The following is a 20,018-nucleotide window of genomic DNA, read 5'->3' as shown; positions in this document are numbered from 1 at the left end:
TTTAGTTTTTATATATGTATGACCACCATTCTTCATTTTCTTTTTCTCTTCTTTGATTCCTCCACATTTTATACATGCTCTCTCTCTCTCTCTCTCTCTCTCTCTCTCTCTCTCTCTGATTCCTCCAAATAGTATGTGGTGTATGGTGAAAGGTGAAAGGTGTTTGGTACTCTTCTGCAACTTGAATTGATGATGGCATGACCAACTCTCAGATATGTAGTTGGATTTATGATACAACCAAGACATTAATGGGAAGCTATGCCCTTTGCCTTAGGCCCCTTTCAATGCCAATTTGCCAACCAAAATAAATAAATAAATAAGGTTTAAATCCAAGAAGGTTAATATTTTGAGTATCAAATCCAAAACTGATTGAGTAGTTTTTGTCTACAATTAGTTGTATATAACTAAACCATATTAATATCCGTAAATTTTTTTATTTTGTAGTAGCCAAAAGCTATGGCCTAGCCAGATCTTCTAAAAATAAATAAATAAAATACCATTAGTGAGTGGGGATAAAATAAAATAAATAAAATTGAGAAAGACCCTACAAATTGTGCTGCTTCTTCTCTTTTGAAAAGCACCATTCCAATATGATTTTATTTGAATAAAATAAATTACATTTGTTTAATTCACTTTTAATTCCCCTTGTCTATTTTAAATAAATAAATAAAAATTCAACACAAATAAATTCAAAGTGACATAATTGAAAAAAAAAAAACCCAAAAAAGAAGGACAAAACATAGCAATACAATACAGCGTTTGAAGACGTCATGAGCCCAAAATGTCCGAGCCCAACTCAGATTTTCTAACAAAAATCCGTTTGATTCCCGCGAAAACTTCTCAACTGCATGGTCTCCCTCCACAGGTAGACACGGACCCTGATCACCTGCCACGTGCCTGAATCATGATCCACGTGTCCATGAACAAAGCCACCTGGCTCTAACTTTTTTTTTTTTGGATTGAAACGCATGAGCTATGTTGTTTATCTGATCCGCATATCATCACCTTTCTTCTATATAGATCCTCAACCTCCCCACTTCATTGCAATCCGTTCACTTTTCTTACAATGTTGAACAAATCTTCAAACCAACAACCATTTCCGTTTACCTTCTTCATTTTGCTTTTCATTGGTCTGTCTTTGCCTGCTGCAAAGGCAATATTGAGCAATGAGGAGCAATATGGATCAGGTGCTTCTGCTGCTGCTGCCGGGTCTCTGGTGAAGAGAGATCAACGGAGGGCATTGGTTGTGACAGAGTATGGAGAGATCTCATCCATTGATATCAGTGATGGGCACAGAGGGCCCTACCATATTCAGTTCATCACCTTGGAACCCAACTCTCTCTTCCTTCCAGTGCTTCTCCATGCAGACATGGTCCTCTATGTTCATACAGGTGCTCTAATTATACTTTTTATTTGTTTATTATTGATTTGGGTTTTTTTGTAATCTTTGTTTTGGTGGGTTTAGGCAGTGGGAGGTTGAGTTGGGGTGATGAGGATGACATTAAAAGGGTGGCTATAAAGAGAGGTGATCTCTTTAGGCTTAGGCCAGGCTCTGTTTTCTTTGTACAGAGTGACTTGCAGGCTGAGCGCCAGAAGCTTAGAATCTATGCAATCTTTGCAACCAACACTGATGATGACTTATACGTAAGACCACCTATTTCTCCGCTTCTTTTTCTTTTCCTGATTCAATGGACATTTTCATTCACTTGTGTCCAAATTTTCTTTTTTCTGATACCAAAACCTGTGCAGGACCCAGCAATAGGAGCATACTCTAGTGTTAGGGACCTGGTCCGAGCCTTTGATCCGAAAGTGCTTCGATCAGCTTTTAAGGTATGAACAACTCTGGGCCAAAATCGACAACTTTGCTGTAAATTGTAATCATCCTGTTATCTGTCAGAAATAATTGTGAAGATTTTGGTTTTTGTTGGTTTTCTGACTACTAGACAATGTCCGATTAGGTCTCTGATGAAGTGATAGAATCAATAATAAATGGAACAGACCAATCAGGCATTGTACACGCAGTGCCAACAAAGAAGGAAACTTTCTGGGATTTGGAGGCTCGGTTCTTGAAAACCTTCCTGACAGGCAAAGATGGCAGTGCATTCAACAAGAACAAGAAGAAAACAAAGACCTATAATATTTTTGATGAGGACCCAGATTTCAAGAACTGCAATGGTTGGAGCTTAACTGTGAACAAGAAAAACTCCCAATTGTTGAAGGGATCAAACATTGGTCTTTTCATGGTGAATTTGACAAAGGTCTGGTTCTGTGGTATTTAGCTTGATCTTATGTTAATTAGAGTCTAATTAATTTGATGCCTAATTCTAAAACTCGCTCTGTTATTGAAGGGGTCAATGATGGGGCCTCATTGGAATCCAAGGGCAACTGAGATTGCAATAGTACTACATGGGCAAGGGATGGTTAGGGTGGTTTGTTCTAGCACTGCAGCAAAGAAATCAGAGTGCAAAAACATGAGGCTTAGGGTTCATGAAGGAGATGTATTTGCCGTGCCGAGGTTCCATCCAATGGCTCAGATGTCGTTTAACAATGACTCCCTTGTGTTCATGGGGTTCAGCACAACAACGAGGAGAAACTATCCACAGTTTTTGGCTGGAAAATACTCTGTTCTGCAGAGTTTGGACAAACAGGTCTTGGCGGCGTCGTTTAATGTTAGCAACACAACAGTTGATCAACTTTTGGCTGCACAGGCTGACTCAGTGATTATAGATTGTACTTCTTGTGCTGAAGAAGAGGAGAGAGTGATGTTGGAAGAAATTGAGAAGGAGAGGGAGGAACAGGAAGCTAAGAAGTGGGAGGAAGAGGAGGCTAGAAAGAGAGCAGAGGAGAAAGAACAGAGGAAGAGAGAAGAAGAAGAGGCAGCAAGGAAGAGAGAGGAAGAAGAGGCAGCAGCAAGAAAGAGAGAGGAAGAAGAAGCAGCAAGGAAGAGAGAGGAAGAAGAAGCAGCAAGGAAGAGAGAGGAAGAAGAAGCAGCAAGGAAGAGAGAGGAAGAAGCAGCAGCAGCAAGACAGAGAGAAAAAGAACAAGAAGCAGAAAGACAGAGAGAAGAAGAACAAGCAGCAAAACAGAGAGAAGAAGAAGAAGCAAAAAAGAGGGAAGGGGAGGGGAGGCAAAGCGAAGAAGAAAGAAGACAAGAGGAAGAAACAGAGAGGGAGAGGCAGCAACAAAAGGAATGGGAAAGAAGAGAGCAGGAAGCACAGACGGAGCAAGAAGAGGCTAGGAGACAACAGGAAGAAAGGGAAGGCAAAGAAAGACCAGAAGAGTCAGCAGGAAGACAGCCAGAGGAACGAGAGGGAGGTGGCAGAGGCATTGATGTTGAAGAGGGAAAGAGATATTTGAGGGTCTTGAGGGTTTAATCGATCTATCATCTCCAGTTGGCTCGGCTGTTCTGTCTAATGAGTTTGGATTGCTGCACGTTTTGTTAATAAAAATAATATATGTTATGCGGCGTGTTTTCTTTTAATTTAATAAACTTCTATGACCCAAGTCCAAAACAAATTTTGCTGCAAATTAGAGGGAAAAAAGGATGAAAATTATTTATTTGTTGATAAGAAATATTTGAGCCGACAGAACAGACATCTGCAACTGAAAGATAAAATATTGAATCTTATTTCAATCCTTTTCAAGGAAAAACAGAATTAAAGGCTGAGGAAACACAATTCTATGTATTTCAAGTACTCTCCTTAACAAAGTGAAAATGCAACCTGTTTTAAAGTTGATTGAATCACACTTTTGGAAGGGTGGCGTTTTTAAGTGAAATACAGCTCAAACTTTTCAGATTCAAGTCGAGAACTAGAAGAGAAGAAATTGCACGTATTGTTTGACACTGATGATGAAAATAATATCTCAGATAGCACTAGAAAAAAACCAATGTAAATACAGCTCCCTCTGGGTTTCATGGCAAAACAGAGTGATGAGCTTCTAAGCTCCGCCAGCAACCTTACAAAAAGGAAAGAGATGGTTTGTCTACACCCGGATTTGAGAGACTCACTCACTCACACATTACTGGAGCCAGTTATATAGGACACAACAACCGTAATGTCATCAAGCTTGCCTCCATAATAACGGAACCCGGCTTCTTGAGCAGCTGTAGAAAATGGTGTCTGCCTGTTCTTATCTAGTGCTCGCTGCCGTGCCAGAGCTGCTATCTTCTGAGCAGTTACCTGTGGTTCCAAGCCAGCCCTTACCGCATGAACAACAACAGCAGTAACCTCGTTGTTATACAAGTTGTCAAACAACCCATCGGTTCCAGCTATAATGACATCTCCAGGGACAACAGGAATCAAAAAGACCTGGTCCACATCGAATCCCAATTAGACGCTAGTTGGTCAGGGAATTTTATTAAAGTTTTCTCCCCTCAATGTACATACAATGACAGGGAAAGTGACACACATCTATTGGAAGCAGTGTGATTTGGATAAGAAACCTTAAGCTCTCAAGATTTCAAAATTGTGTATTTAAGAAAATGAAAACATAATATCAGATCTTACGGCCAGTTCTCCACTACAGCCATTCGAAGCAGTGTTTTTAGAATATATAGAGTCAAAACAAGTTCATTTGGGGGAATCTATGTATTACTTTGATGATATGCGAGTGACAACTAGTATAATGCTCAATAATTTACTGACCTGACCGGAGCTAGGTAGATCAGCCCCACTGCCACTTTCCAGCTGATACGTAAAATTGAAGCCATGCTGCTGCACAGGGGATTGGAAGATGGTGCTTCCATCTCTGACAACTACAAATCCACTGTCCCCAAGATTGATAGCTTGTAGTCCCTATTAGAAGAAGAAAACTGATGAGAAAACACACTCATACTTACTATATATAAACCTTTCCTGACTTTCTACGCTCAAGAAAACAAGCATCCAAATTGCACACAACAACTCAAGTGATCTTACAGACCAGGAAAAGTTGTTCTAATTTATGTACTAGAAACTTGGATCATGCATCCTATCCAGGTTTGACTCACAAGGGCAGGGCATCTGCAGCCTATTTTTTAATCTCTATTAATCACTTATATTCGATGCATTTAACAGACTTCCACTTATATATAAGTAAGTCTTGCAACTCAACATACTAAATGCAAAAGTCAGCAATTACTATGCATATGGAAGAGTCCATTTACAGGAAGTACTTGGGTCCTTTCTTGAAATAATTCCAACCCTGGTTTGCATATAGTAATGGATAGATACTAGACACTAAGATTATTTCTGTCAATTTATTACAGCAGTATAATGCAGCCACACATGATTGCCTCCACAAACCAGATCACATCTTTCCTTACGGGTCAAAATGATAAAGTATCCCAAACAGTAAATTATAGCACCAATGGTTAGTCAAAATGAAAACAACAAACCTTTTCTGTAAGGCCAATGATGCAAGCTGTTGAAGAACCCTTTGCTTTGGTGCATGAGTGGGCCTTCTCTAACACCCTGGCTGGGTCGAAGCAACCCTCAGGCTCCTCTTGAATTGCCCTTACAGAATGTGACATAAGTTCGCGAGAAAAGTGTCCTGCATTGACGCCAACATCTGCCCATCCACCCACACCATCTGCTACACCAATTGCTTGTGCATCTTCACAAATAAAATGGGCATCCTCTCCTCCTGTCTCCTCCTTATCAGGATGTGGCAGATAACATGATCCTGAAAGTAGTTTCGGAGCTTTTTGTCCCAAAATTGGTCTGAAAATGAAACCAAGCAATATATATAAGCACTGTGGAGACCAATGCCTATATTGGTATTAGAGAGTGCTATAAGCTGTAAACACTAATCAATCCCATTTGTTCTACACTAGATACCAAGTTCATACTGTTTTATATAAATAAATTAACATTTTAGCATCCACGTGCACAGAAGATAACCCTTAATTCCATTCCAAACGAAAAAGACTTAATTTATGAGTGCTGAGTAAATGAAAACGCAATGGAGACCCTAAGATAATGAAAATGACCAGCAAACAACGAAAGAGGCAAAGTAAACAGCACATACGGGTCGGACAAAATGGTAGAATTTGCAAGCTGTTCATCACTAGAGTTGCCATCAAATGATACATTATGAGCAGCACCAGCAGCACAGCACACTGAAGATGAGTTATGGAAATTCCTCAACCAAGGTCCAACATGCACAGAAATCAGATGACTGTTGTACGATTCTTTTTTTCTGAAACTCACGCTAGCTTTCAGGAAACTGCTCTGGCATCTATCATTAAAATAAACAGCCGTAGGTTTTGTGAAGTCTAATGAGTTCCCGCAACTTGAAATTAAGTCATCAACATAAACGTCCCCAAAAACAGGTGTCGAACTTGAAGCAGCCATAGATTTTCCCTTATGCAAAGGACTAAAATTATATCTAGCAGTGTCGGGTATCAAAAGGGTTGAATATGGTAACGAACAAGACAACCCTGAATTCCGAGACAAAAATTTTCCCTGACAAGGTAGTAAAGTTTTTGAATTCCGTAGCCCGCTCCCACTTAGTACTCTCCAAATACTAGAACATATACTAGTGTTCACCTTGGGGAGTATCCCGGACTGCATTTTTATCCCCTTATGTAAAAAACCCTTGATTCAACTACAGTCTCAAGGAAAACCCAAGCTGAAATATGATATAGAAGATAAAAGCTCATCACTCTCAGCACATCTATTAACAGCTTAACCTAAAACCTACTGCTGCTGAGTCTGTTCAACTTCCAGGGCGATATGTATGCCTCTTTAACCTGAAATGTGAACAAAATTTTGAATTTCATCACAAAGATGTGAGCTTTTTGCTACATGCACAACAATATTGCTTGTATATCCCCCAAATTTTGATTTTTATCGAAATTAGGAAATTATATTATCTTCAAGCTTCAATACCTAATCATCTCAAAAAGTTTATGTTACCTGCAAATATTGTTAAACACCCCTCCACCCCCCTCCCTTTTCCCCAAACCATAACACAACGTACCCATATGAAAATGAATCTAAAAAATTGGACTTGAAGCATGATAGCATTGTTGCTATGAAATGTAAAAGCAGTTGAATGGATAAACAGGAAACGCACCGTTTTGGAGTTGAAGAAGAAGAGATGGGCAATCAATGCTGGAGCTCAATCTGACCCAAGAGATAGCATTAGCTAAACGAAGCTCCGAAGATATTATCTTCACCTATTCAATCTTCGGAGCTTCTTTTATCCCCAAATATGTCTCTTTGGGTTATGGCGATATGCTTTATGAGGATTGAGGCGCATACGGTTCACAAAAACGCCAGAGAGAGAGCACGTGGGAAGAGGAAAGCCAAAATAAGCAACAAAATAAAAGACATCAGCTACTATTTTCGCTCCACAGCAAAAAATAAAGAAAAAAAATAAAGGATATTCATTATTATATTCAATATAGGAGTTTAAATTATAAAATAAAAAAAACTCATATGAAATGGACTTTAAAATAAGTATAGTAATTTTTTTTTCTTATTATATAGGAGTTTCCTACCAAAAACAGAAAATATGAATATAATAGAAGTTTTCTCTACATATCAAAATAGGTAAAAAGAAATAAAGTCAAATCCGCATAGGAGAAGGATTTGGTACTCAGCCAGCCTTCCTATTTATAGTTAGTTTTCGATCTACATATCAATCAACTTATTGAGGTTTCTCTTGTGGCTGAACCTAAAGATCAAAATTGAGTTTCACAAATATTTCCCTTCTTCTTGTTAAATATACAAGAATGACTACTGATCGTCTCTGTAACCTGTCAGTGGTGTCCTCGTCCGCTGCCGTTGCGGATCAGGATTCGGGTATGGGGAATTTATCTTTATGTGATGATTTGTTGTGCAATATTTTGTTTAGATTATCACAGAAGGATCTGGTGAAATGCAAGATGGTGGCCAAGTCATGGCATCAAATAATCTCTCATGTTTGGTTGCGGAGATTTTGGTCGCAGTCTCCTGTTTTGGGTCTTTTCTTCCGCACTCTGCACGCACCTGATGATATTTGTGTTAAACTCAGTTACAGCTATCTAGATCTTAATTATATCTACTTGCACAAACCAACTAAATTAGTTTCCCGTATGAGATTATTGGGCTTCTATGCAAATCAGACGCGCGACACCTCTGATCGTCACCTCGACTGTTGTAATGGCTTAATTCTGTTGTTCAACCCACACACTTATCAGTTCTGTGTCTCCAACCCCATCACCAGACAACATGTCTCCATACCTAAAGCATTTTCACATGAACATGACCATTTTTGTGCTGCCTTGGCTTTTGACCCTACTGAATCCAATCACTACCGAGTTGTCCGAATTGATTATTCTCAACAACAATCATGTTGCTATTCGACCTTGACCTCAAACTCAACCCTAACCCCAACCCTGGTGCACATTGACATATTTTCGTCGCAATCTGGAGAATGGATTCGACATGGGTTGCAACTCGACCCCATGTTTATTGAGGGGTTCAAAAGTTCCAAGGTTTGCAGTCATTTTGTCTACTTGCGTCGGGCTATATACAGCCTAGCTTGTTCAGGGAAACTTTTGTGTATTGACCTGAATACTATCAAAGCTCGAGCCTTTGAACTCCCTCATGTCCCTGAAGACGACGACAACCACGATTTAACAATGGCATGTTTTGGGGTGTCAATGGAACTTGTCTGTTATATAAAGCGTGATAGTTCAAATGTTTTTCGCTTTTGGTCTTACGATGATCGATGCGAATCTGGTGATAAATGGAATCTCAGATATACTCTTTTTGGGAAGAGATTGGAATGGCGCTTTCCGTGTGATGGTACTCGAGTGTTGAAACCACATGCAATAAGTCCATCTTCTCATGAATTTTTCTTTGGCACTTCAGAAGGGATCTTAAGCTACAACTTCGAAAGCAAAATGTTGAAATTCGTCCATCAAGCAATTTTCAAAATAGCTCCACCTGGTTCTCACTTTCCTTCTTTTACACTACGTGCTTGCTTGATAAGTTTGGGTGAGAGGAATGCCGGGTCTACTCAACTGTAAGTGGATTGTTTCCTTGTCTCTTTTAAACTTGTTATTGTCCATATATTTTAGCACTTTCCAATTCGTGGGTTGCTTATCATTCTCAGTACAAAGAGCGTTTCTGCAACTCAACCCAAAACCTAATATAAATTTTTAGATTTAATAAACATCTTCATACCTGCTTGCCAACAACAACAAAAACATGTGCATATGGATGGATGGAGATACAGTTAACACAACATTACACTATATCAACTCAAACTCAATATTTCAGTTTCACTCCAGTTTTGTTTTTAATATTTTGTATTAAATATCATATATAGATGTTTGTATGTGTTTTCCTTAAGTTTAATTTGGTGTGTTTCACTCCAATGCTCTTCACCCTTGATCTTAATTTGTTCATATTTTCCCTATTAAACAGGCCAGTGGACAGTTCCAAGGGAGCAAAGATTTTAAGTGCAGAAGCACCATGTCAATGTGATGAACTAAATAATGGCCCAATACAAATGAACTTTGTCGGCAAAGACTACATAGTTCGTACCCAAAGAGGGTTTACTCTTCCTAGTGAAATGAAATTATGTGCAGCAATGGAGCTACAGGAGGCTTCCCCGAGTCCAATATTCCAATTTCCTAGGATCAGATCAAAAGTCGTGTTGCAAAGCCTGTAAAGCTGGCTCCATCACGGGGTTAATTTGGATTGCTCATACTATGATTTGTGGATTTTGCTTATAGCCGCATATGATTTGGATCATGATTTGGTTGTTTGTTGGTTGAGAATATATTAATATTTAAAAAATTTATTGGTTGGACCTTGAATGGGAATTGCGATCGGATGGAGGAATTTGAAAACAATGTCAATTAAATTTGCAACAAAATCTTGAAAGAACAAGATATGTGAACAAAAATATGTTTAGTTAAGAAGTTTGATTCATATATATATATATATATATATCAGATTTTCTGAACATAAAAAAACACTTTTTCTGTAAATTATATTACTGTCGCGTCACTTATTTCATGTCACTTGAGTTCCTTATTTTAACCTTTCATTCCTCTACAATTACGTAAAATTGGCTGCTTGATTATGTTTGAAACAAGATTGCAATGAAAAAGCAAACGAAGGGAAGAAATATGACTTGGCAATTCACATCCTTCCTAAATAAGATCATCCTCGAATACTGTAAATTTGCAAATTCATGGTATCATGATACCATGAATTTGATAAATTTCTTTATGGTATCATTTTGTGAGGCTTTATTGGAACAACTAAAGGCTCGAAAATGTTATATAATGAATTGTATATGCGAGAATATTGTGTTGCATGTAAAATAAATGAGACACAATATTTGCAATATATATGGCTCACTAATTTTTCTCTCTTGAAGAATCTCTCTCCTCTCACTCTCTCTCTTTCTTCCTTCCTCTCTGCCTAACCCTCTTTCTTCTCCCAGTTGGGTGTGTCTTTGCAAGTCGTAAGGATGTCTATTTATATGCAAGATAAATGACACATGTGAGTGTGCAGGAAGACATCATGATGCTTCTTTCCAACCAGGGCGGCTCCAGCCTGTGGCAGGCTGGGCTCATGCCCGGCCCAAATTTATGTAAAATAAATATTACCCACACTTTTCTCTCTCCTCTCTTCTCTTTTGCCCAGTCCTAATTTTTGTTAAAAAAAATATTACATACACTCTCATCTCTCTCCTCTCCTTTTTTTTAGAGTAATGATTTCCCACTCTAGTTTTATCAACTTACACTCCTTTTTCAGTTATAAAATGGAGTGTAAGTAGATAAAATTAGAGTGAAATCACCAATCTTTTTATTCTTTTCCTCACACTCTCCTCTCTCTCTCTCCTTTTTATTCTTTCCTTACACTTTCCTCTCTCCTCTCTCCTTTTTTATTCTTTTCCTTACACTCTCCTCTCTTCTTTTTTTATTCTTTTCCTTCTCTCCTCTCTCTCTCTTTTCCGTTGTTTTCCTTCTCTCTTCTCTCCCTCTTTTTTTTTTCTTTCTCTCCTTCTCTCATCCCTCCTCTCTTTTTTTCCATTCTTTTCTCTCTCTCTCTCTCTCTCTCTCTCTCTCTCTCTCTCTTCTTTCTTCCTTTTCCTTCTCTCTTTTTGTTAGAAAAATATTACCTACATTACTTATGATTTTTTAAAAATTTGTCTTGCACAAAGATAACTATTTCATAAATTGCGAAACATGATTGATAGGGCTATGGAGCTCGAGGTGGAAAGCTAAAAATGGATATCATAATAAACGTTTATAAAAGGAAACAATGAGAGAAATGAGGTCACAACTCGTTTAAAAAAAAAAACAAAAAACCTAGAACCGCCAATTTTCTTCCTTCCCATTTCACTAGAAATAAATATGGTTTTTTTAAATTAATGTAGTCCTCTATATTATCTTTCTTTTTAATGTGAAATAAAAAAAATTTCTATTTTTTTATTTTACTTTTTATTTTGGTTTTTATTTTAGTTTTTGTATTTGTAGATATAAATGCATTTGAGGATAAGGCTTATTACTTCTCCTCTCACTATGTAATTTTTTTTATGTTTATTAATGAAATTCACTTGTTTCACAAGTTTGTTATATAAGTTTTTACTTTTTAATCCTGAAACCGCCACTGTTTCCAACATGTGAGCTTGGTCTCCACTAACTTTACAACAGAAAAAGCGGTCCTTTTAGTAACACAAGGATCCAACAACACATCCTTTCACAGTGCCAAGTTGCCCAACAAATTTTCTACCGAAACACAATGTATACCTTTTTTTTTTCGGTCCATGATTTTGAAATCCGGCATGGATCAAGGATGAAGTTAAAACACTCTCTTCAATGGTTTAGAATCATGAAAAAACTTGTAAGAAAACACAGAAAATAGCTTCACAAGTTTAATATCTGATATGTGGATCAGGTATTGCACTGCAGTTTGGGCTTGGCGCACCCCAATCAAAATGAATTGCCAATCGTTCCGAACATTCTTGGGCCCTTAGACTGCCATACATGATAAAAGGATCCAAATTTGTTTACAACATTCATAAAATATGATATATGTGAATGAATTTGAACATTATTTGCTAAAAACAAATACGAAAGGATTGAGGAGGCAGATTTTTTTTTTGGTCAAAGATAGGAAGGTGGTGGAATTTACTCACACACACTAATGATGAGACTTCGAACTTGAGACCACTAATCTTAGACCAAACATACTTTTCTACTATGGTATGACCTCATTAGCAAGAGGCAGATTTTTTTGATTGTGTTTAATAGGGTGTTGGAAGGAGGTCTATGCAATTTTTATAAATTAATTAATTAAATTAAATTACCTGCAGGACCCATTATCATACCTGCATGACCAATAGGATGGCATACAGTTCTTCAGTTCTGTCTAAATTGAATACATTAAGATTAAATTAACAAGTTAAAAGAAAAGATAAAAGTTAAAGTGATTACTAACACTTGGAAATGGCAGTGGAAGACTTGGGATCAAAACCAATGATCAAGGCAAGCATTGGTACAAAAATACCTCCACCTCCAACACCTCCCACACTACCCAATGCTGCACCAAAGAATCCAACTATTGAGCCAACTATTGAACAACCAGTATATATATATATATATGTGACAAAATACCAAAACAGTAAACATGAAAGGAAGAATCATCAAATCTAATAGGAAATTAGATGTAATATTTATATCCCTATTATGCTTTCTATCTCTCTCTGTGTTCTTGCTGAAGATGTGTAGTGTTTAAGAGAGATAAAACTCACTGGCCAAACAGGCTGATAAGAAGACCCTCCAGCCTGCCATAGAAAATTGACCACTTTCACAAAAAATGCATGTATGTCTTGCTCAATAAATTTTGTTGGCTTCTCATCTTTTAGAGGCCTCTCTGCATTGGCAACTTCAATATCATAAGGATGTTAATGAAGAGTTCCCATGCTATTGCTATTGATGCTGCTCTTGCTGATATTGTAGCTGCCCTCTGAGTGACCTTGGTTTGAGCCATTCAGGTGATGACAGTTGATAACAAGGGGCAAGGAAATTATGGTTCACAGAAGCTATTTCTATAAATAAGTAATACTTCTGTTGAATGTTCTGCACTTCCCTTTTCTCCTCTTCCTAGTTTTTTAAGTGCAGTGCACTCTTCTTGTACCTGCCTACTGTCTACATTTATAATCTCTCTCTCTCTCTCTCTCAGTTGGGACCTTCAAATCCTAGTAAGAGTGTAAGTAGGGACTGGAGAATGCTGAGTCATCAAAGCTTTGCTGCACTCATGACGACTCACATTCATAAAGTGATATCTAAGTATCTCTAAACTTGCTAAGTATCACTAACTTAACATTTTTGGTGTCTTTAATTCTTTATTCTCAAGGATGCTAGAGGAAGGTAAAAATTTTATATTAAAAAAATGGTGTTTAAGCTTATAAAGGATCTCTATAAAAGAATAAAAACCCAAAAACAGGTTTTTCTTTGGGATTTATACAACAGTCAAATCAAAATTGCAAGCTTTCAGTAAAACTTTATCAAACAGTCCAAAATCTAAAATGGTACAAATTATGCTCCACAGTACACAGTGATGCGGGTTATTCTATAAAGGATAAAAACATCTAAGTACTACTAGCATATTATAATTGTTCAAGCTCTTGGTATGATTTTTTAATTTCAAGCCAATTTCGTTATGAAATTCGTCCATAACAACTCATAGAATAGCTCCTGATCAGTTTCCTGTCTGTACTAGCATTTATATGTGGTGCTTGTATGTAGTACTTTCCAATTCATGGGTTGTTATCAATTACAGTAAAAATGCAAACATAAAGAGAGTATATGGTATGGTGTGGAGGCAGAGGCAGAAGATATGTTGGAGAGGCTCGTGTAAGTTGGCACTAACAATGGTTTGAACATCCCCAGCACTAGGCCTCAAGTCCGGTCTCCAATGCACGAGCCGCAACACTAACTGCCACTGTGGATAATTATTCCACTCCTCCGACAGCTCCCACAATTCTTCAAAGTTGCAATTCTACTACCTGTTGGCAAGTCCTTACTTAGTTAGGATTTTGGTTCCTTATTTAGTTAGAATTTAGTTACTTACCAACTATTATTTAGTCCTATTGTAATATAGATTTATTTCATATTGTAATTTATATATATTTCCTATTTTATTTAGAGTTAACACATTTTATACTTGTATAAATACCTCTGTATTATAGAAGAATAAAAGATGAGCAAATATGAGCATAATTGAATATTTGCGATACTTTGTTTGACATGGTATCAGAGCCAGGTTCTGATCTAGGGACCTGTGCTTTCGTTCTCCTTGCAATTTAAGTGCTCTCCTCCCCTCTCTTCAAGGGGGAGGGGGAGTGAAAAATATTTATTTGGCATGCCCAATGTTGATGCCTTTATTTCTTCACTTGCTTCTTGTTCTACTTTATCTACTGTCGTGCTCATAGGATTTTTGTGTTCTGCCTTATCTACTGATGTCTCACAAGGTTTCTGTGTTCTGCATTATCTACTGTCATGCTCACAAGGTTTCTGTGTTCTGCCTTATCTACTGTCGTGCTCACGGGTTTCTGTGTTCTGCCTTACCTACTGCCATGTTCACAGGGTTTGTGTTCTGCCTTACCTACTGCTGTGCTCACATGGTTTATGTGTTCTGCCTTTATGTGTCCTTCTATGGTAGTTGTTTTACTTATGGTTTATGACAAGGTCTTCTCTACAGTTGTTCGATTGGTCAATGTCGAGTATGGTGTTCTATGACTTGCTTGTCAAGTTGGGCGTACGAAATATCTTTGCCCCAACTTGAGGGGTAGTGTTGGCGAGTCCTTACTTAGTTAGGATTTTAGTTCCTTATTTAGTTAGAATTTTAATTACTTACCAACTATTATTTAGTCCTATTGTAATAGAGATTTATTTCATATTGTAATTTAGATATATTTCCTATTTTATTTAGGGTTAACACATCTTTGTACTTGTATAAATACCTCCGTATTGGAGAAGAATAAAACATGAGCAAATATGAGCATAATTGAATATTTGTCATACTTTGTTTGACACTACCATTTCCATGTCGGTGATGGGTTTCGTTTTCAACATCATCACGAACAGAAGAATACATGCACTATAGATATCTACAGCACAATCCTCATTTTCATTTGGTGCTTTATATGTACCTTTCATGTCTATGCCTTGAATCACTTTATCATCATTTTCATCATTCACATTTTGGCCTGCAAAGAAGAAAATAAAAACCAAATATTTGTTAGTCAATTTAAGTCATTGTTCGTAACCATGCCACAACACTAAAGATTTATGGACTTTAAGAGAGGATGAATATACCTAGTCCGAAGTCTCCTATCTTCCACACATCACCACACCTAAAAATATTAGCAAGAGAGAGATCTCCATGCATAATTCCTTAGGCATGCATATATGTAAGACCAACCATAACGTTTGTAAAAGTGCTCCAACACAACTCCATTTGAATGTATAGATAAGGGAGATCAACATTGCTAACCGATGAACTCCCTCCATCATCACCATCCACAACATTGTTTATACCAGCCAAAAATGGTTCAAGTCATACTGTACGATATGTTGATGCTGCAGCTGTGACATCAGCACCTCCCTATACATAAAATAAGCATCATTATAGTCTAAACACAGTCAGAATTAAAAATGCAAATGCCAAATAGTACTTACCTTCTAAGCCGATCAAACTTGAATTCCTATTCATCTCCAATTGTAATTTTCTTCACAGCATAAGTTGTCTCATCTATCTTACTCTTGCAGGAGACAAAAACACCAAAGGCTTCACTACCAAGGGCTTTAACCTCATCATAGTCTGTGAGCAATCTAGACTGCTTGTTTTGAAAAAGCTTTGGATCTTCAATTATGACTTAGATGACTGTACAATAAATTGTCTCCATGTCGAATCCTACATAGGGTGGTGTGATCCGATATTTATATTGATGTTTGTATAGGATTACATATTCAAAATACAAAACTGAACCTAGAATGCATGATACAGTTTGAAGCAAAACTCTAAACAAAATTTACAACAAGATTCACATTTAATCTAAAACACTAAGCTTTGAATTTGAACTAAAATTATATGAAGGCTTTTTATCACAAAACGTCCCTGACGTTTACGAAACTATCAGATTGCATCCTTAAAGTTTTTTTGTATCACTCATGGTCCATAACGTTAATATAGGTGCTCTTAAATAATCCATATGTAAAAATAAATAACTAAAACTGTTAAATCTAGATATATAATCGTCAAATAAATCCAAAATTATAAATATGTATATCATCCCCGATCTCTTGAACCACAGGGGTCCAAGAGATTGTGGTCACCCACCGTTCGATGTTAATTTAACGGTTCAAAAAAGTTTCTTAAAATGAGTGCAAAAGTGAGTGAACCGTTGAATTTATATCCAACGGTGAAATGACCACAAATCTCTTGGACCCTTGTAGTCAAAGAGATCGAGACTGATATATATATATATATATATATATATTATTTCCTTCCCTTCTCTCTTTCTTTCTTCTTCTTCTTTCATTTCAATTCAACACCCAGTGACAAGTCTAAGACGAGAGGCTTTTACTACACATCAATTCTCCGTGTTATCAAACGGAAAGGAATCCGTGGCCAACAATTTACTTCTTTGAATCTTGACAAGGTAAGAACCACCTCCCTCCTCTTTTAAGTTGGATTGTTGATTTTTTTTCATCTTTTTTGTGGTCGGACTTTCACTGATCTATTCAGACAAAATTCTTAGGAAGTGTTCTACTAGAAGACTATGGAAGTTGTGAGGACTTGCTTCTCGCGAAGCTGCATTTTGCCTATATTGCATTTTTGGTGTGTAGACAATGAAGACTCCTACAGCATTTTATGTTAAATAATAATCTGAAATCTTTAAGATATTTTGAACTTATGCAGATGGGGCAAGCACTTGAAGCACTTCTACAATGGAAATCCTTGGTCAGTCTTTTATTTGATAAGTTGGGAATGAATGAGGTTGTTGGCTAAGGGGCTAGCTAAGACCGGCTAAGTTGGCTAAGGGGCCCACTCAGTCTATCAGGCTTGTAGATGCTCCTGCATCAGACGGAAAATATAGATGCAGTATATGTAGCCAATGAGTTGTAGAAGAAGCGAGGAAGAAGAAAAGCGGGGTTGTTTGCATGATAGATTATGAAAAAATAAAATGAATGTGTGGAACTTTCTGGAATTATTTTTGGAAGTTGAATGTTTTCAAGAAAAAAATTGCCATTTGCTCACAGACACGCATGTATCAATTTTTGGCACTAAAGGGAAGCTTCTCCCCTACGTAATGTTTTTTTACCAAATCGCAATAGAATGTCGAAACTGTTTGAGACTTAATCCATCATATGTCACGACACTTTGCCCCAATGTGCCACTCGTAAAGGATTTTTGTCAAATAGTTTCTTACCTTGCTCAATAGAGCGTGTGAAAAATCTACAGACACAGACCCATTTGCTTATAATCGAGGAGTGCAAAAGAAGAAGAAAAGAAAGAGAGAAAAGAAATATATATATTATAATTTTGGATGGATTTGATCATTATATCTCTGGATTTAACAGTTTTTTTTAGAAGATGAATTATTTAAGAGCACTTATATTAACGTTAGGGACCATGAGTGATACAAAAAAAACTTTAAGGATGCAATCTGATAGTTTCGCAAATGTCATGGACTTTTTGTGATAAAAAGTCATTATATGAATCTGCAGATAACATCTGACTTTGTCTAACAGAACTAACTCCATAAATCCTGAGCTAAATAAAGAAAGAATTGAACAATCCATTGAATCCTAAATCTCATTCATTCTTACAAATCATCAACAAATATTGCAATTTGACCAGTTTCTTAGGTTGCCTGCTTCACATGTCAATCCTTGATCTCTTGGAATCTCAAACTTTCCATTGCCATTAAAATATTTATGTTTTTCTTTATAGCTTTAACTTCAACACAAAAACATAAAGATTTTAATGGCAAGAGCATAAAGATTTTAAAGAAAATATCAAGTATATTGCCGATAACAAATCTATAAGTAAATACTAAATCAAGAACTCTATAAGCTAAATAAAGAAAAAATTGAACAATCCATTAAATCCTAAATCACATTCATACATACCATCACAATATACAAAACTACAGAGTCAATCAACAATTATCTCTCTCTTCGTGTTTCAGTTTGGCAGTAAACTCTCCAATATTTCTCCTTTAGATTATAGTTTTGCCATTTCATTTTCAATACATAAAATAAAAATGTCTGATAGTCATTCTCCTCTTTCTCCTCCTCTCTCTTCCTTTCTCAATCTCTCCTTCTCTTAGCTTGCTTCTCTCCTTGTGGGGAAAGCTTGACAGAATTGTGGAGAAGGTGGAGTTTAGGGGGTAGCGAGTTTAAATATGTACCCAGAACCACCTGGATCTTCGCGTCTCTAACCAGATTTGTTTGGATATTGGGTTTGTTGGGTTGTTTTTTGTGTTCTTACTGTAGGTACTAGTTTTGGATGTGACAGCGGCGGTAGCGGCGGCATCGATGACACTGACGGCGGCGGCTTTATGGGTCTTCTTTTGGGTCCGCCTTCTTTCAAGCCATAGTCATGGGCTTGGAGTGGCTGTTGTTAGGTTTCAGTTTTTGTTTTAGTACAATAAGTGCATCAACTTTGTTGAGTTTGATGCGTGGTTGTGGTTTCTCTTCGAGAGAATTTTGGTTTGTAAGTTGCGTTATGGGTGTTGTACTTGGTTATTACATATTTGAGGTGATTAAGCCCGATTGTCTGTGGCTTTGTGTGGCATTGAGTTGGCTATGTGTGGCTTTAAGTGGAGGTGTGTACCATATAAGTTTGATGATGCGCTTACATCCCTCCGTGTTTGGTGTAGCCCTCTAGCAGCTTTTGTTCTAGCCTTCAAGGCTTTTGTATTTGTACAGTGCTTATGGCGTAATTTATAAATGCAATTTCCCAAGTGTTTGGCAGAAAAAAATAGATAGAGGTTATAAAAATTAATTTCAATTTTAATCTTGATTATGAACCAGTTCATGCTAAGGTGATAAGTAAACTTTAATTTTGACATGCAGATTCGCACTGCACTTGTACCCAGAGTGCCAAAGCTATAGTGATATAGCTAGCTAATTAGCTAATTATATTTTTGAAGCCTGAGTTTTGTTTTTTTGTTGTTTTTTTCATTTTGTAACATATGTATTCTTTATAACATAAGATTAAAAAAAATTAATGTTCTTTCATTTGGTAACAGATGAAGCTTCAAATGATGAATAGTCTTTCACTTGTCTCCAAGAATTTGCACTTCGGTTGAAGACTTGGGCTTGGAAGAAATGCAGGAGGAGGATGTCTTTCTGTTGAAACATCAACTTTGATTTAATTTCTTAAGTTAATAAATCCATTGCATCTTTTATATTCAGGTGCCCTTTACCAACAGAAACCAACATGCCAACCAAACAAAAAAAATTAGGTAGGCGGGCAAAGCCCCAAGAAACAGACTACACACACTAGTCTAACAGACCAATTTGGAATGAACAATTCCAAGCAGATCATCAACAAGGAGTTTCTACAATGAGGAGTTAAAGTGAGAAGGTTATTTGAGGAGACCGATCCGACCGTCAAAACATTTAAAATATTTAAGTCTCATGATTTCTTTACATTTGTTGATGGTGAGATTTGACCTCCTCAAATAACCTCCTCACTTTAAGCCCTCATTATAGCCTTTCCGCATCAACAAGATAAGCACTTAACCAACTTGGGGCCTGCTCAAACACGCACACAGCCCAAGATCCACTTGATAACTCCAATTAGCCAATCGGTCAGCAACAACATTCTTCTCACGAAAAACATGCTGAAGGGCACAACTGGGAAACTGCTGCATAAGGTCACAACAGCTCCTAACCGCAGCAGCTAAGGGGCGCAGAGCAAGCATAGAAGAATTCTGACAGAGATTGACTGCAATAGCTGAGTCCATCTCAATAGTGAGACTACTGATGCCTTTCTCAATTGCTA

At 37.2% G+C, this 20,018-nt stretch overlaps 3 protein-coding genes and 1 pseudogene across 3 annotated transcripts; 2 read left to right on the top strand and 2 right to left on the bottom strand.

The window, feature by feature from the left end:
* The first annotated feature begins 1,066 nt into the window (after positions 1-1,066).
* Positions 1,067-3,499, top strand: LOC103340265 (vicilin-like seed storage protein At4g36700). The gene is made up of 5 exons (XM_008243659.3): positions 1,067-1,391; positions 1,466-1,644; positions 1,750-1,830; positions 1,959-2,258; positions 2,349-3,499. The coding sequence occupies exons 1-5, from the start codon at positions 1,067-1,069 to the stop codon at positions 3,372-3,374; spliced, it is 1,911 nt and encodes a 636-aa protein (XP_008241881.2). The 3' UTR covers positions 3,375-3,499.
* Positions 3,500-3,851: 352 nt separating this feature from the next.
* On the bottom strand, positions 3,852-7,323 carry LOC103340056 (putative protein phosphatase 2C 80). The gene is made up of 5 exons (XM_008243421.3): positions 7,060-7,323; positions 6,010-6,733; positions 5,378-5,702; positions 4,647-4,796; positions 3,852-4,310 (listed from the first exon to the last, which is right to left on the bottom strand). Exons 2-5 carry the CDS (start codon positions 6,552-6,554, stop codon positions 4,014-4,016), a joined length of 1,317 nt encoding a protein of 438 aa, XP_008241643.2. The 5' UTR covers positions 6,555-6,733; positions 7,060-7,323; the 3' UTR covers positions 3,852-4,013.
* Positions 7,324-7,603: 280 nt separating this feature from the next.
* LOC148914616 (F-box protein At5g07610-like) lies at positions 7,604-9,796 on the top strand. The gene is made up of 2 exons (XM_089042340.1): positions 7,604-8,997; positions 9,402-9,796. The coding sequence occupies exons 1-2, from the start codon at positions 7,721-7,723 to the stop codon at positions 9,646-9,648; spliced, it is 1,524 nt and encodes a 507-aa protein (XP_088898466.1). The 5' UTR covers positions 7,604-7,720; the 3' UTR covers positions 9,649-9,796.
* A 5,220-nt stretch (positions 9,797-15,016) lies between these two features.
* LOC148914615 (eIF-2-alpha kinase GCN2-like) lies at positions 15,017-19,980 on the bottom strand (annotated as a pseudogene).
* Between the last annotated feature and the right edge of the window lie 38 nt (positions 19,981-20,018).

Source organism: Prunus mume, linkage group LG8 (genome assembly GCF_029339155.1).
Source record: "Prunus mume cultivar Tortuosa linkage group LG8, ASM2933915v1, whole genome shotgun sequence".
In the NCBI taxonomy this organism is placed as follows: Eukaryota; Viridiplantae; Streptophyta; class Magnoliopsida; order Rosales; family Rosaceae; genus Prunus; species Prunus mume.
Note: the sequence above shows the minus strand (reverse complement) of the source record. Positions and strands in the feature narration are given on the sequence as shown.